The sequence below is a fragment of the Natrix helvetica genome (assembly GCF_964273705.1).
Source record: "Natrix helvetica genome assembly, chromosome: 14".
NCBI lineage: Eukaryota > Metazoa > Chordata > Lepidosauria > Squamata > Natricidae > Natrix > Natrix helvetica.
The window spans coordinates 8,642,598-8,656,409 of record NC_138564.1 but is presented as its reverse complement, the minus strand read 5'-3'; the positions used below and the strand labels follow the sequence as shown (position 1 = coordinate 8,656,409).

Sequence of the window (13,812 nt, the reverse complement as noted above, 5' to 3'; positions counted from 1 at the left end):
ATATTTCTAATTATGAGCCGTCTTTATATTTAATTCATACATGGCAATCATCTTTCTTCATCTAATTTCCACCTCTTATCTCTAACCACTCGTAAAGTGTATGTGTAGGCTCGCTTCAGCAGCACCTGTACTAAAATTGGAAGGATACAGAGGAGATTAGCATGGCCCCTGCGCAAAAGATTGGAGGCTCTATGTGTTTGCTCAAGAAATGAATAAACCTTGGATGTGTTGATCAAAAACAAATAATGCCCAAACCCTAACAAGCGACTTTCACGGTTCTTCTTTTGATGTTTAGGCCAAAACGAAAGAAAACGAAGAAGAGCTGGAAAGACATGCCAAGTTCTTGCTGGTCAACTTTAACCACATTCATAAACGAATAAGACGAGTGGCCGATAAATACCTGTCGGGTCTTGTTGATAAGTAAGTACATTGCATGTAGATTACACAGGATAGGTAGGTAGGTAGGTAGGTAGGTAGGTAGGTAGGTAGGTAGGTAGGTAGGTAGGTAGATGATAGATAGATAGATAGATGATAGATAGATAGATAGATAGATAGATAGATAGATAGATAGATAGATAGATAGATAGATGATAGATAGATGATAGATAGATGATAGATTAGACAGACAGACAGACAGATAGATAGATAGATGATAGATAGATAGATAGATAGATAGATAGATGATAGATAGATGATAGATAGATGATAGATAGATAGATAGATAGATAGATGATAGATAGATAGATAGATAGATAGATAGATAGATAGATAGATAGATAGATAGATAGATAGATGATAGATAGATATGAATGATAGGTAGGTAGGTAAGCAGGTAGGTGGATGGGTGGATGGATGGATGGATGGATGGATGGATGATAGGTAGATGGGTGGGTGGATGGATGGATGATAGGTGGGTGGATGATGGGTAGATGGATGGATAGATGATAGATAAGTGGATGGATGGATGATGGATGGATGGATGATAGGAAGATGGATGGATAGATGATAGGTGGATGGATGATGGATGGGTGGATGATAGGTAGATGGATGGATAGATGATAGATAGGTGGATGGATGGATGATAGGTAGGTAGATGTCTGGATGGATGGATGGATGGATGGATGGATGGATGGATGGATGGATGGATGGATGGATAGGTGAGTAGGTGGATGGATTGATGAATGGATGATGGGTGGGTAGATGGATGGATGGATGATAGGTGGGTGGGTGGGTGGGTGGATGAATGATAGGTAGATAGATGAATGGATGGATGATAGATAGGTAGAGAGACAGACAGACAGATTCAACAAATTCAGCATCCAATCCTTCCTTAGTTCACCATCAAGAAATGCCTCGATTTTTTAAAAGTTGGACTAAGATTTAAACTAGTCAATCAGCTGCGAATGAATGGCTAGGCCCTGTTGACTCCTAGGTGCATAGGTTTTGGTACAGACTCCTAACTTTTGGTTTCTCCTTTTCAAGATTCCCACATTTACTTTGGAGTGGGACGGTTCTGAAGACTATGCTAGATATCCTGCAGACGCTCTCCCTCTCTCTCAGCGCAGTAAGTGCTTCTCCACCGATCACCAGCAAAATAAAACCGCAGCTGGCTTTGTTTTTAAAAAGTGGCTATTTGCTTGTTGTGTGAGTGAAATTGGCGGCCTGCAGCTCTCCTATCATGAATTAAAAAGCTTAAAGAGGTTTTTTTTTGTAATGATGGCATGGTCACTTCACCTAACAAGAAACCTGAAATATGACAAAGGGAACATATGTCTAATACTACATGTTTTGACAGCAATGAGAATTGTATTTGCACAACATTGGAAAAATGAGGAAACCCCTACAGATGAAAATATAATTATAAAAATATTAATTGGGCAGAAATGGATAGGTTAACATTAAAGACAAAGGACAAAGAAGACACAGAATATTTTTTTAAACTTGGGATTTGTTTTATCAATGGTTAGATAATAGAGGTAGAAATTAAAAGTTGGAAGAATACTATTATACACAAGTAAAGACTATTACTATTGTTATATCCTGCGAGTCCCTTGGACTGTAAGGCGATCCAACCGGTCAGTCCTAGAGGAGATCAACCTAGACTGCTCTTTAGATGGTCAGATCCTGAAGAGGAAACTCAAAGACTTTGGCCACCTAAGGAGAAGGAAGAAGGACTCCCTGGAGAAGAGCCTCATGCTGGGAACGATGGAGGGCAAAAGAAGAAGGGGATGGCAGAGAAGGAGGTGGGCTGGATGGAGTCACCGAAGCAGTCGGTGTGAGCTTCAATGGACTCCAGAGGATGGGAGAGGACAGGAAGGCCTGGAGGAACATTGTCCATGGGGTCACAATGGGCCAGACATGACTTCGCAACTAACAACAAGAATTATGATGTATATGTAAAATGACCCAGACAACACACTGTTTACTAAACACTTATATATGTTAAAGAAAAATGTATAAATATGTTTTTAAAAAGAAACCTGATTTGTGCGGGCATCCCTATTCCTGAATTAGGAAATTGGTTTTTTTCTTAGTAATCATTTTGGAATCATGTTGCACTAGAGTGTCTGTTTCCTTTCTCTTTTAGGACATCCATAAGGACCAACCATATTATGACATTCCAGATGCCCCGTATAGAATTACTGTCCCCGATACCTATGAAGCGAGAGAGGTAAAAAGGACGCTAATTTTGGACATGTTTGACTGGGTTCGCCCATAGTCTTAAGCAGGGGTAAAATGCTATCTGTTTGGGCCGATTTCGCCCGAACCCGTACTAAAAAATGCTGTCAAAAGTTTTTTTAAAAATCCCAATGATCAGCTGTGCAACAATCGGCTGTGCCCGATTGTCTGTGAGGTTCCTGCTTGTTGCAGGGGACATTTTGTGTGAAGTCCAGCTGCTTTTATATTGTGCATGGTTCAGTCGTGCAACCATGCCCACATGGTCACATGACCACCAAGCCACACCCACCTGGTCACATGACCACCAAGCCACACCCACCGAACCATCAGGGAAAATTTTTGAATTTCACCACTGGTCTTCAGCCATGGTTTGCTTCATTAAAATAAAGAGGGTGAGTTTTTTAAAGGTAAATGTAAAGGTTCCCCTCGCACATGTGTGCTAGTCGTTCCCGACTCTAGGGGGTGGTGCTCATCTCCGTTTTAAAGCTGAAGAGCCAGCGCTGTCCGAAGACGTCTCCGTGGTCATGTGGCCGGCATGACTCAACGCCCTGGGTGAATTTGCCCCGTGAGTCGCCAAGTGACTCTCAAAAACGAAGGCGCATGTGTCCGATGGAATATTTGCTTTATTATACTTCTGCCATCAAGCACCTGCAATGCATCACTAGGTGACTTTACTCTTTATTTCCTTCTCTAGAGCATTGTTAAAGATTTTGCCGCCCGGTGCGGCATGATCCTCCAAGAAGCCATGAAATGGGCACCGACGGTCACAAAATCTCACCTGCAGGTAAAATCTTCCACATCCCTGTTCTCTCTCGGATTGCATTGTATCTTGGAAATCTGGGAATCCGGCCAGGGGAAATCTGCAGAGCAAAGCAACAACAACAACAACAACACACATACACACAAACACACAAAGTGATGAAGCTCCCACAATTTCCGAAGGCAACTTCTGCTTAATGGATTGATGGTTCTCACTGTCAGAAAATTTCTCCTTATTTCTCCTTGGTCAGTTTCCATCCATTATTCCTTGTCTGGCCTTCAGGGGCTTTGGAAAATAGCTTGACCTCTTCCTCTCTGTGGCAGCCCCTCAAATATTGGAAGGCTGCTATCCTGTCTCCCCTGGTCCTTCTCTTCACTAGACTATCCATGTCCGGTTCCTGCAACCGTTCATCGTATGTTTTAGCCTCCAGGCCTTTGACCATTTTAGATAGATTCAGATTAACAGAGTTGGAAGGTACCTTGTAGGTCATCTAGTCCAGCCCTCCCGCCCAAGCAGGAGACCCTTCACCCTTTCTGACAGATGGAAGTCCAGTCTCTTCTTGAAAGCTTCCAGGGATGAAGCTCCCACAATTTCTGAAGGCAACTTCTGTTCCATGGGTTGATTGTTCTCACTGTCAGAAAATTCCTCCTTATTTCCAGGTTGAATCTCTCCATCCATCGTTCCTTGTCTGGCCTTCGTGTGCTTTGAGAAAATAGCTTCACCCCCTTCCTCTCTGTGGCAGCCCCTCAAATATTGGAAGGCTGCTATCCTGTCTCCCCTGGTCCTTCTCTTCACTAGACTATCCATGTCCGGTTCCTGCAACCGTTCGTCGTATGTTTTATCCTCCAGTCCCCTAATCATCTTGGTTGCTCTTCTCTGCACTCTTTTCCAGAGTCTCAACATACGTATTTATTGTAGTGTGGTGACCAAAACTGGATGCAATACTTTAGGTGTAACTGCAGCTCTTAACTCCCCTTTTTTTCAGGAATATTTGAACAAACACCAAAACTGGGTGTCGGGCCTGTCACAGCATACAGGGCTGGCCATGGCAACCGAGAGCATTCTCCACTTCGCAGGCTACAACAAGCAAAACACAACCCTAGGGGTAAGTTCTCTTCACTGTGGCCATTGTCCTGTTTTTCAACCCCCACTTCTGCAGGAGTGGCTTGGGCACAGCCCCTGTTTGCAGGTATACAGCTCGCTCTTTTCTTACAGACGTTTCATGACCCATTTGGGGAACATCATCAGTATTAGAAGGGAGGGAGGGGAGAGGAGGAGAACTGTGGGGGTGCTTGGTGCTCTCTGAGCTTGGTTGTTTTCTTGCAGACGTTTCATAACCTAACCAGGTAACATTACCAGTGCAAGAGTATGTGGGGGTTTGCTTGCTGTTTTTATATAGTGGCTTACCTTGCCAGGGTTGGCGGGTTTGTGCTTCTTTCCTGGGTAGGAGGAAACCAAGAGTTTTGGTAGGGGGGAAAAAACAACCCTAAATTTCTCCTTTCTGGGAAAAAGCCATACCCAGTAGCCCTGATGATGTGACCTAGTTCGGTCATGAAACGTCTTAAAGAAAAACCACCAAGCTCGGAGAGAAGTCTACAAAATGATACCCAATAGGCAAAATCTGAGCTTCCAGGTGTTCAAACATTTTCTTAGCCACTCTGCCCTTCTCTTTCGTCAAAAGAGCAGGGTAACGATGCCCGGGGGGGACGGGGGACACCAGGATTTAGTTTACAAATCCAAAGTACCTGTTGTGGCCCGTCAGCGGCCAGCAGAGCTAGCAGCAGATATGGACAGTTGGGGAGGGACCTGGGCCAGTCCTGGAGTCTGGGGAAGGCTCTGATGAGGGCTCTGTGTCGGAGGCAGAGAGGGGGCCAGAGCCGTCTGACAGTTATCAGCTGCCTTTGGAGTCAGAGATCAGTGAGGCAGAGGAACAGCTGGAGCCTGTTCCCTTTGTGCGCATGCGCAGAGCTGCCAGACAAAGGGAGCAGCTAAAGAACAGGGGTCAACTTGCGAGTAAGGCCACAAGTGGACGATGAATGGCCCTTCCTAGAGGAAATAAAAGAGGAGCGAAAGGGGAGTGGAGTTTGCAGGAGACCATGAGTTCGCTTCATTGGTTTGTGACTCTCCGAGACTCCTTGCCAAGTTCTGCAGATATTGGCCTGGCAGCTCTCCAAGCCAGAGAAGGTCTGTGACTGTAAATCCTCCCTGGAAAGACTTGGCTGGGTGTGAATGAGCAGAATTCACAGTCAATTCATAAAAGGGGTTTTTGTCGGGACCAGGAGTTGGCTTCAGGCTCTTGGGAAGCCTCGGTCAGAACAGTCCCATCCGTTTCTGATTTCCCCCCAAAGCATCCCAAGTTCTCCCTCTGTTCTCAAAAATGCGAAATACGACGTGGTGTCTTGCTTGCAGGCCACTCAATTAACCGAAAGGCCCACCTGCGTGAAGAAAGATTACTCCAACTTCATGGCTTCCCTGAACCTGCGCAATCGCTACGCTGGAGAAGTGAGTAGAAGAGCCGTCAAGTTCCCCCCTATCATCTGTCTCTATCCTGTCTGTCTGTCTGTCATCTATCATTATCTATCAATCATCTATCTATCTAGTTATCATCTATCATTATCTATCAATCATCTCATCTATCTATCTAGTTATCATCTATCATTATCTATCAATCATCTCATCTATCTATCATCTATATCTATCATTATCTACCAATCATCTATCATCATTATCTATATATCTATTATCTACTATTTATCTCTATTCTGTCTGTCTGTCTATCATCTATCATTATCTATCAATCAGCTATCAGCTATCTATCTAGTTTTCATCTATCATTATCAATCATCTCATTTATCTATCTATCTATCTATCTATCTATCTATCTATCATCTATCATTATCTATCAATCAGCTATCAGCTATCTATCTAGTTTTCATCTATCATTATCAATCATCTCATTTATCTATCTATCTATCTATCTATCTATCTATCTATCATCTATCATTATCTATCAATCAGCTATCAGCTATCTATCTAGTTTTCATCTATCATTATCAATCATCTCATTTATCTATCTATCTTTCTATCTATCTATCACCTATCATTATCTATCAATCATCTATCATTATCTGTATATCTATTATCTACTATCTATCTCTATTCTGTCTGTCTGTCTATTACAGTATCTATTGGGGTGCTGCAGTTGTTTTGAGAGTCCATTAAATTAAATTACACACACACACACACACACATACACACTGAATTTAATTTGATGGAATCTCAAAACAACTGCAGCATCCCGTGAATTGACCAAATCCCCATCAGTCAATTGCAAAAGGCAGCTTAGAACAGCTCACATCCTGCAATGACACCTTTCACTCCATCCGACGTCTACCTCCGCCTATGGAAAGGACTCAACAGGGGATTAAAAAAATTCCAACTGCAGTCTAAAACATCTGGCCGGCGAGGACTAGAATAATAAAAGATTGAATTTAAATCAATCAATCAATAAATGACTTCCCCGACTTTTCTAAACAGGTTGCCGGGATGATTCATTACTGCCAAGCCACCGGACGGGCCTCAGACCTGAATAAACTCATGGTCAAGCAACTCAGCAACGCCCTGGAAGCTGGCCAAGCAGAGAACTATACCCAGGCGATGTTTAAGATGACCGCTTTGTTGATAAGCAGCAAAGGTAAAAACCAAAAACATCTTACATGTTTATATAGGTCTGTGATGGAGAATCTATGGCAGGTGCGCCGGGCAGCTGGTCTTCTAGTTTCCAGCATGCACATGTGCGCCGGCCAGCTGGTCTTTGCAGGCGCTGGAAAACGGCCCAAAGTCATCCAGGTAGCTTTCATGACTAAGGCAGGACTAGAACTCACTGTCTCCTGGTGATTGGCCCAAAGTCATTCACCTAGATTTCATGGCTAAGGCAGGACTAGAACTCACCGTCTCCTGGTGATTGGCCCAAAGTCATCCAGCTAGCTTTCATGGCTAAGGCAGGACTAGAACTCACTGTCTCCTGGTGATTGGCCCAAAGTCATTCAGCTAGCTTTCATGGCTAAGGCAGGACTAGAACTCACTGTCTCCTGGTGATTGGCCCAAAGTCATCCAGCTAGCTTTCATGGCTAAGGCAGGACTAGAACTCACCATCTCCTGGTGATTGGCCCAAAGTCATCCAGCTAGCTTTCATGGCTAAGGCAGGACTAGAACTCACCGTCTCCTGGTGATTGGCCCAAAGTCATCCAACTGGCTTTCATGGCTAAGGTAGAACTAGAACTCACTGTCTCCTAGAGAGGAGGTAAGATCACTCAGCTGGCTTTAATGCCTAAATAACACGGACTTTTGTTTTGTCCCCAAGAAGCTGCTGAGAGTTATTTTATGATAAAGATACGTTGAAAATACAACATCTTTTTTTAAAAACAAAACGTCTTTGTAAATTTTTCAGACACCGATTCCCAGCTCTTACATCACCTCTGCTGGGGACCTCTGCGCATGTTCAAAGAATTGGTCATGCAGACTGCCCTTGCTTGCTGGGAGTGGCTGCTGGCCGCCAAGAACGGCATAGAAGTCCCGGTAAGTTATGAGTTAATTTAGGATCGATTTTCTCTGAAATGGTGTTTCTGCAACAGGCAATACGTTTAGCAAACGGTCCCCAAATTTAGTGGCGCTTGGTTGGTTGCGTTGACATCATGGAGTGATATTCGCTATGTTTCTCTCCTTACCCGACGTCTTATGTTTATATTTCTACGTATTGAGGTGTATTTATTTTGTATCCCGCTTTGATTATTTTTAACAAATGACTCAAGGCAGCAAAAATGCCTAGTACTTCATCTTCCTGTTTCTCTGAAAATAAGACCTCCCCGGATAATTGAGCCCAGTCTGGCTTTTGAGCGCATGCGCTAAAATAAGCTCCTCACCCAAAAATAAGCCCTTCCCGAAAATATTGCAGCACAGCAGCAGCCCTGAGGTGACCACGCTCGCCGCCACCTGCACCTCAAAAATAATAAGACCTCCCCGAAAATAAGGCCAAGTGCTTATTTCGGGGGTCAAAAGAAAATAAGACCCTGTCTTATTTTCGGGGGAAACACTGTATTTCCCCCTTCACAACAACACTGCGGTGTGGATTCGGCTGAGAGAGGGAGACTGCCTCAAAGTCAACCTATCAGTTTTATGTCTAAGGAGGAACTAGAACTCACTGTCTCCTGGTGATTGTCCTACAAATCACCCAGTTGGGTTTCACGCCTAAGGCGGGACTACAACTCACAGTCTCCTAGAGATTAGCCGAAAGTCACACAGCTAGTTTTTATGCCTAAAGTGGAACTAGAATTCACCACCTCCTGGTTTCTAGCCCGGTACTTTAACCACTAGACCGAACTAGCTCTTTTAAGTGCATTTATAATAAACTTTATAAAGTCTGCTGCACCCAAAAAACAGTAATGATTTTGCTTCCCTTAGTTCATGAGAGAAATGGCTGGGGCCTGGCAAATGACGGTGGAGCAGAAATTTGGCCTCTTCTCCACGGAGCAGAAAGAAGCCGATCCTTTAGCCGCCTCCGAAGAAAGCCAGCCGAAACCGTGTCCGCCGGAGGTCACCCCCCATTACATCTGGATCGAAGCAAGTATCCTTCCCCCCACCCTCCCTTTAAGAAGCCAGGTTTATTTATTTATTTTATTCAGGTTGTCAAACTTGTACAAGATCAACACCTGTAACAAGATTCATACACCTATAAGTATGAACGTGGACATATTCAATACACCTTTCTCCTTCCCACCCCCCACAACAATCCTGTGAGGTGGGTTAGGGTGAGAGAGAGGGATTGGCCCAAAGATATCCAGTTGGCTTTCATGATTAAGGTGGAACTAGAACTCACCCCTCTCCTGGTGATTGTCCTAGTGTCGCCAAACCGCTTTCATGCCGAAGACAGGACTAGAACATGCAATCTTCTGGTGACTGGCCCCAAATCACCCAGCTGGCTTTCATGCCTAAGGTGGGACTAGAACTCATAGCCTCCTGGTGATTGGCCCCAAGTCACCCAGCTGGCTTTCATGGCTGAGGTGGGGCTAGAACTCACAGTCTCCTAGTAATTGGCCCAAAGTCACCCAGCCAACTTTCATGCCTAAAGTGGGACTAGAACTCACAGCCTCCTAGTGATTGGCCCAAAGTCATCCAGCTGGCTTTCATGCCTAAGGTGGGACTAGAACTCATAGCCTCCTAGTGATTGGCCCAAAGTCACCCAGCTGGCTTTCATGCCTAAGGTGGGACTAGAACTCACAGCCTCCAGGTGATTGGCCCAAAGTCACTCAGTCAGCGTTCATGCCCAAGGCAGGACTAGAACTCACAGTCTCCTGTGATTGGCCCAAAGTCACCCAGCTGGCTTTCATGGCTAAGGCAGGACTAGAACTCACAGTCTCCTAGTGATTGGCCCAAAGTCACCCAGCCAACTTTCACGCCTAAGGTGAGACTGGAACTCATCATCTCCTGCTTTCTATAGAATCACTAGACCAAACTGGATTCACAGCCATTGAGGAAACTCAACTCCACCGAAAACTCTCATTCTCTTTTGAGTTGGCCATCGCTATCTTGCAGGAAATCCTCTCGTGGCCAACATTGGCTCGTTGGACAGACAGATGTCTAATTTTTGCTTCCATCTCTGCAGTTTTTGGTGCAGAGGTTTGAAATTGCCAAGTACTGCAGTTCGGATCAAGTGGAGATTTTTGCCAGCTTGCTCCAGAGGTCGCTGTCTTTGAACATCGGCGGATCGAAGGGGAGCATGAATCGTCACGTGGCAGCCCTCGGACCCCGTTTTAAGTAAGTGAGACCCCCCCGTCCCCCCCATTTATTTTTTTCAGAAGGGAGAGCAGGCACAAAGAATATGAGCCACGGTGGCGCAGTGGTTAGAGTGCAGTATTGCAGGCTACTTCTGCGGCCTGCTGGCTGCCTGCAGTTTGGCAGTTTGAATCTCACCAGGCTCAAGGTTGACTCAGCCTTCCCTCCTTCTGAGGCGGGTAAAATGAGGACCCAGATTGTTGGGGGGCAAGAGGCTGGCTCTGTAAACCGCTTAGGGAGGGCTGTAAAAGCACTGTGAAGCGGTATATAAGTCTAAGGGCGATGGCTATTACATTGCACAGATCTCTTCCTGTGTAACCCTTTTGAGGATCCTGCCTAAAGATTCTAATGGAATTCTTTTGGACTCTTGTAGGCTCTTAACCCTGGGACTGTCTCTGCTGCATGCCGATGTCATCCCAAACGCAACGATTCGTAACGTCTTGAGAGAGAAGATCTATTCCACGGCTTTTGATTACTTCAGGTATTTGCCCTTCTCCTCCTCCTCGTCCTTCTCCTTCCTCCTACTCTTCTCCTCTTCTTTCTCCTTCTTCTCTTCCTCCTTCTCCTCTTCTTCTCCCCCTCCTCCTCCTCCTCCTACTCTTTCTCCTTCTCCTCTTTCTCCCCCTCCTCCTCTTCCCCTTCTTCTCCTCCTCTCCCTCCCCTCCTCCCCTTCTTCTCTTCCTCCTTCTCCTCCTCTTCTTTCTCCTCCTCCTCCTCCTTCCTTCTACTACTACTCTTCCCCTCCTTCCTCCTCCTCCTCCACAGTGGGAAAAAGTGAAATGAAAGTTGAAAGGGAAGTCAAGCTCTATTCTGATTGATTGATTGATTGACACCCTAACAAAAATGCAAGGGCCCTACCAACAATCGCGAAGCAATAAAAGGCCATCCCAAATAGTAACAGCTCCCTTGATCGCAAATCTTCTGGTGACATCAGAGGTCAGACGAGGAAAGAGCAGGGGAGCCCCAAAGCGGGTTCACACAACACCCCAAAGTGTGGATGAGCTGCGACGGGTGCATTTCCTTGCCAAAATGCCTCTCTAATCCTCATGTTGTTTGCCCTCTGTTGAAGCGCCACCCCCAAGTGCCCGACTCAAGGAGAGAAGAGGCTGCGCGAGGACATCATCATCCTCATCAAGTTTTGGACTGCAATGTTCTCCGACAAGAAATACTTAACCGCCAACCAGCTTGTGCCTCCAGGTATGTGTTTCGTAGGTTATGGTACCGTATTTCCCTGAAAATATGACCTACTCAGAAAGTTAAGTCCTAGCTTGATTTTTACACGTGCACCCAATATAAACCTTCCCCCCTCCTCCCCCCCCCCAAAATAAGCCCTAATTGAGACCTTGCCCACTCCAGGGAGCACGGGTAGAAATTAAGCTAGAGTGGGGGGGTGGGGGTGGGGAGGGAGGTGGCGTGGAGCTTCCTTGCTACTTACTTTCGGATAGTTGCAGCCAAGACTCACACACCTCAGCCCATTTCTAATGCAGCCAGCGAGGCTTTCCTGAAGGCTCTGGATCGGATTCCTTCCTTCCTTCCATCCATCCATCCATCCATCCATCGTCCTTCCTTCTTTACTTCCTTCCTTCCTTCATCCTTCCTACTTTACTTCCTTCCGTCCATCATCCTTCCTTCCTTCCTTCTTTCTTTCCTTCCTTCCTTCCTTCCATCCATCCATCCATCCATCATCCTTCCTTCTTTACTTCCTTCCTTCATCCTTCCTACTTTACTTCCTTCCGTCCATCATCCTTCCTTCCTTCTTTCTTCCCTTCCTTCCTTGCTTCATCCTTCTTTCCTTCCTTCCTTCATCCTTCCTCCTTTACTTCCTTCCTTCCTTCATCCTTCCTTCTTTACTTCCTTCCTTCTTTACTTGCTCCCTTGTTTGTTTTGTTTGTTTGTTTTATTGGATTTATATGCCGCTCTTCTCCCAAAGGACTCAGGGTGGCGTACAGCATTAAAAAACACATATCACAAAACTTAAAAGAAAATTAGAAACAATCCAAGAAACAAACCGAATTAATATAACACTCCCTTCCTTCATCCTTCCTTCTTTACTTCCTTCTTTCCTTCCATCATCCTTCCGTCCATCATCCATCCATCCTTCTTCCTTCCTTCCATCCATCCAGAGGTCGTATTCAGCAGGTTCTGAGTAGTTCGGAGAACCAGCAAATACCACCTCTGACTGGCCCCACCCCCATCTATTCTCTGCCTCCCGAGTCCCAGCTGATCTGAAGGGAATGGAGATTTTACAGTGTCCTTCCCCTGCCACGCCCACCAAGCCACACCCACCAAGCCATGCCATACCCACCAAGCTACGCCCACAGACCCGGTAGTAGAAAAAAATTTGAATCCCACCACTCCATCCATCCATCCATCCATCCATGGTGCACAGTAGTTAGAATGCAGTATTGCAAACTAACTCTGCCCACTGCCAGGAGTTCGATCCTGACTGGCTCGAGGTTGACTCAGCCTTCCATCCTTCCGAGGCCAGTAAAACAAGGACCCAGAGAGTTGGCGACAGTGTGCCTACTGCGTAAACTGCTTAGAGAGGACCGTCAAGCACTGTGAAGTGATATATAAGTCTTAAGTGCTATTGATTGTCTGGCTTGGTGCCAACAGGATGCTTTTTTAAAACCTTTAGATAACCAAGACACCCGGAGCAATCTTGACATCACTGTGGGCTCCCGACAGCAAGCTACCCAGGGATGGATCAACACTTATCCTTTATCCAGCGGCATGTCGACCATCTCCAAAAAATCAGGTGCGTCTTGCTTTATGTTAGTCTTTCCCCCCAAAATAAGACAGGGTTTTATTTTCTTTTGACCCCTGAAATAAGTGCTTATTTTCGGGGAGGTCTTATTATTTTTAAGGTGCAGGAAGCAGCGAGCGTGGTCACCTCATGGCTGCTGCTTTGTTGCAATATTTTCAGGGAGGGCTTATCTTCAGGGAGGGCTTATTTTAGCGCATGCACTCAGAAGCCCGATTGGGCTTATTATCCGGGGAGGTCTTATTTTCAGGGAAACTAAACTCCTGTTTCATCCCCCTGTTTAATCTTCACAACAACTGGGGCAGGTCGATTTGTTGTCCTGTTACGACCTTTGCAGCGTCCACAGGATCCAAAGTCAAATACTTGGCAACCGACTCATACTTACAACTATTGCTGTGTCCCAAAGTCACGTCACCCCCTTCTGTGACCTTCTGACGAGCCAAGCCAATGGGGAAGCTATTCTGATCGAGGCTTCCCCAGCAGCACAAAGCCGAGACCTCGTCCCGATAAACCCCTTTTATTTCATTGACAGTGAATCCCTCTCCAGCAAGTCTTTCCTCTCCCACAGTCTTTCAAGATAGTTCCCAATTACCGACCTTTTATCAGGCTTGGAGAGTGGCCAGGCCGAGATCTTTCAGACGCCGCAATACTTGGCAAGAATGCAGGAAGGAACTAATGGCCTCCTGCAAACTCCACTCCCCGTTTGCTCCCCTTTTTATTTCCTCTGGGAGGGGCCATTCACCGTCCACCTGTGGCCTTACTCCCAAGTTGACCCCTG

At 45.7% G+C, this 13,812-nt stretch overlaps 1 protein-coding gene across 2 annotated transcripts in view; it reads left to right on the top strand.

Moving 5' to 3' along the window:
* Positions 1 to 13,812, top strand: part of PI4KA (phosphatidylinositol 4-kinase alpha) — a 72,603-nt gene that overhangs the window by 41,821 nt on the left and 16,970 nt on the right. For both annotated transcript variants that reach the window (XM_081966835.1, XM_081966834.1), the window contains exons 25-37: positions 296 to 420; positions 1,483 to 1,564; positions 2,588 to 2,671; positions 3,374 to 3,463; positions 4,425 to 4,544; positions 5,849 to 5,941; positions 6,977 to 7,133; positions 7,890 to 8,017; positions 8,900 to 9,058; positions 10,101 to 10,252; positions 10,644 to 10,751; positions 11,340 to 11,467; positions 12,909 to 13,028. In XM_081966835.1, coding sequence (XP_081822961.1) covers positions 296 to 420; positions 1,483 to 1,564; positions 2,588 to 2,671; positions 3,374 to 3,463; positions 4,425 to 4,544; positions 5,849 to 5,941; positions 6,977 to 7,133; positions 7,890 to 8,017; positions 8,900 to 9,058; positions 10,101 to 10,252; positions 10,644 to 10,751; positions 11,340 to 11,467; positions 12,909 to 13,028 — 1,546 coding nt within the window. The remainder of the gene's footprint in view (positions 1 to 295; positions 421 to 1,482; positions 1,565 to 2,587; positions 2,672 to 3,373; positions 3,464 to 4,424; positions 4,545 to 5,848; positions 5,942 to 6,976; positions 7,134 to 7,889; positions 8,018 to 8,899; positions 9,059 to 10,100; positions 10,253 to 10,643; positions 10,752 to 11,339; positions 11,468 to 12,908; positions 13,029 to 13,812) is intronic.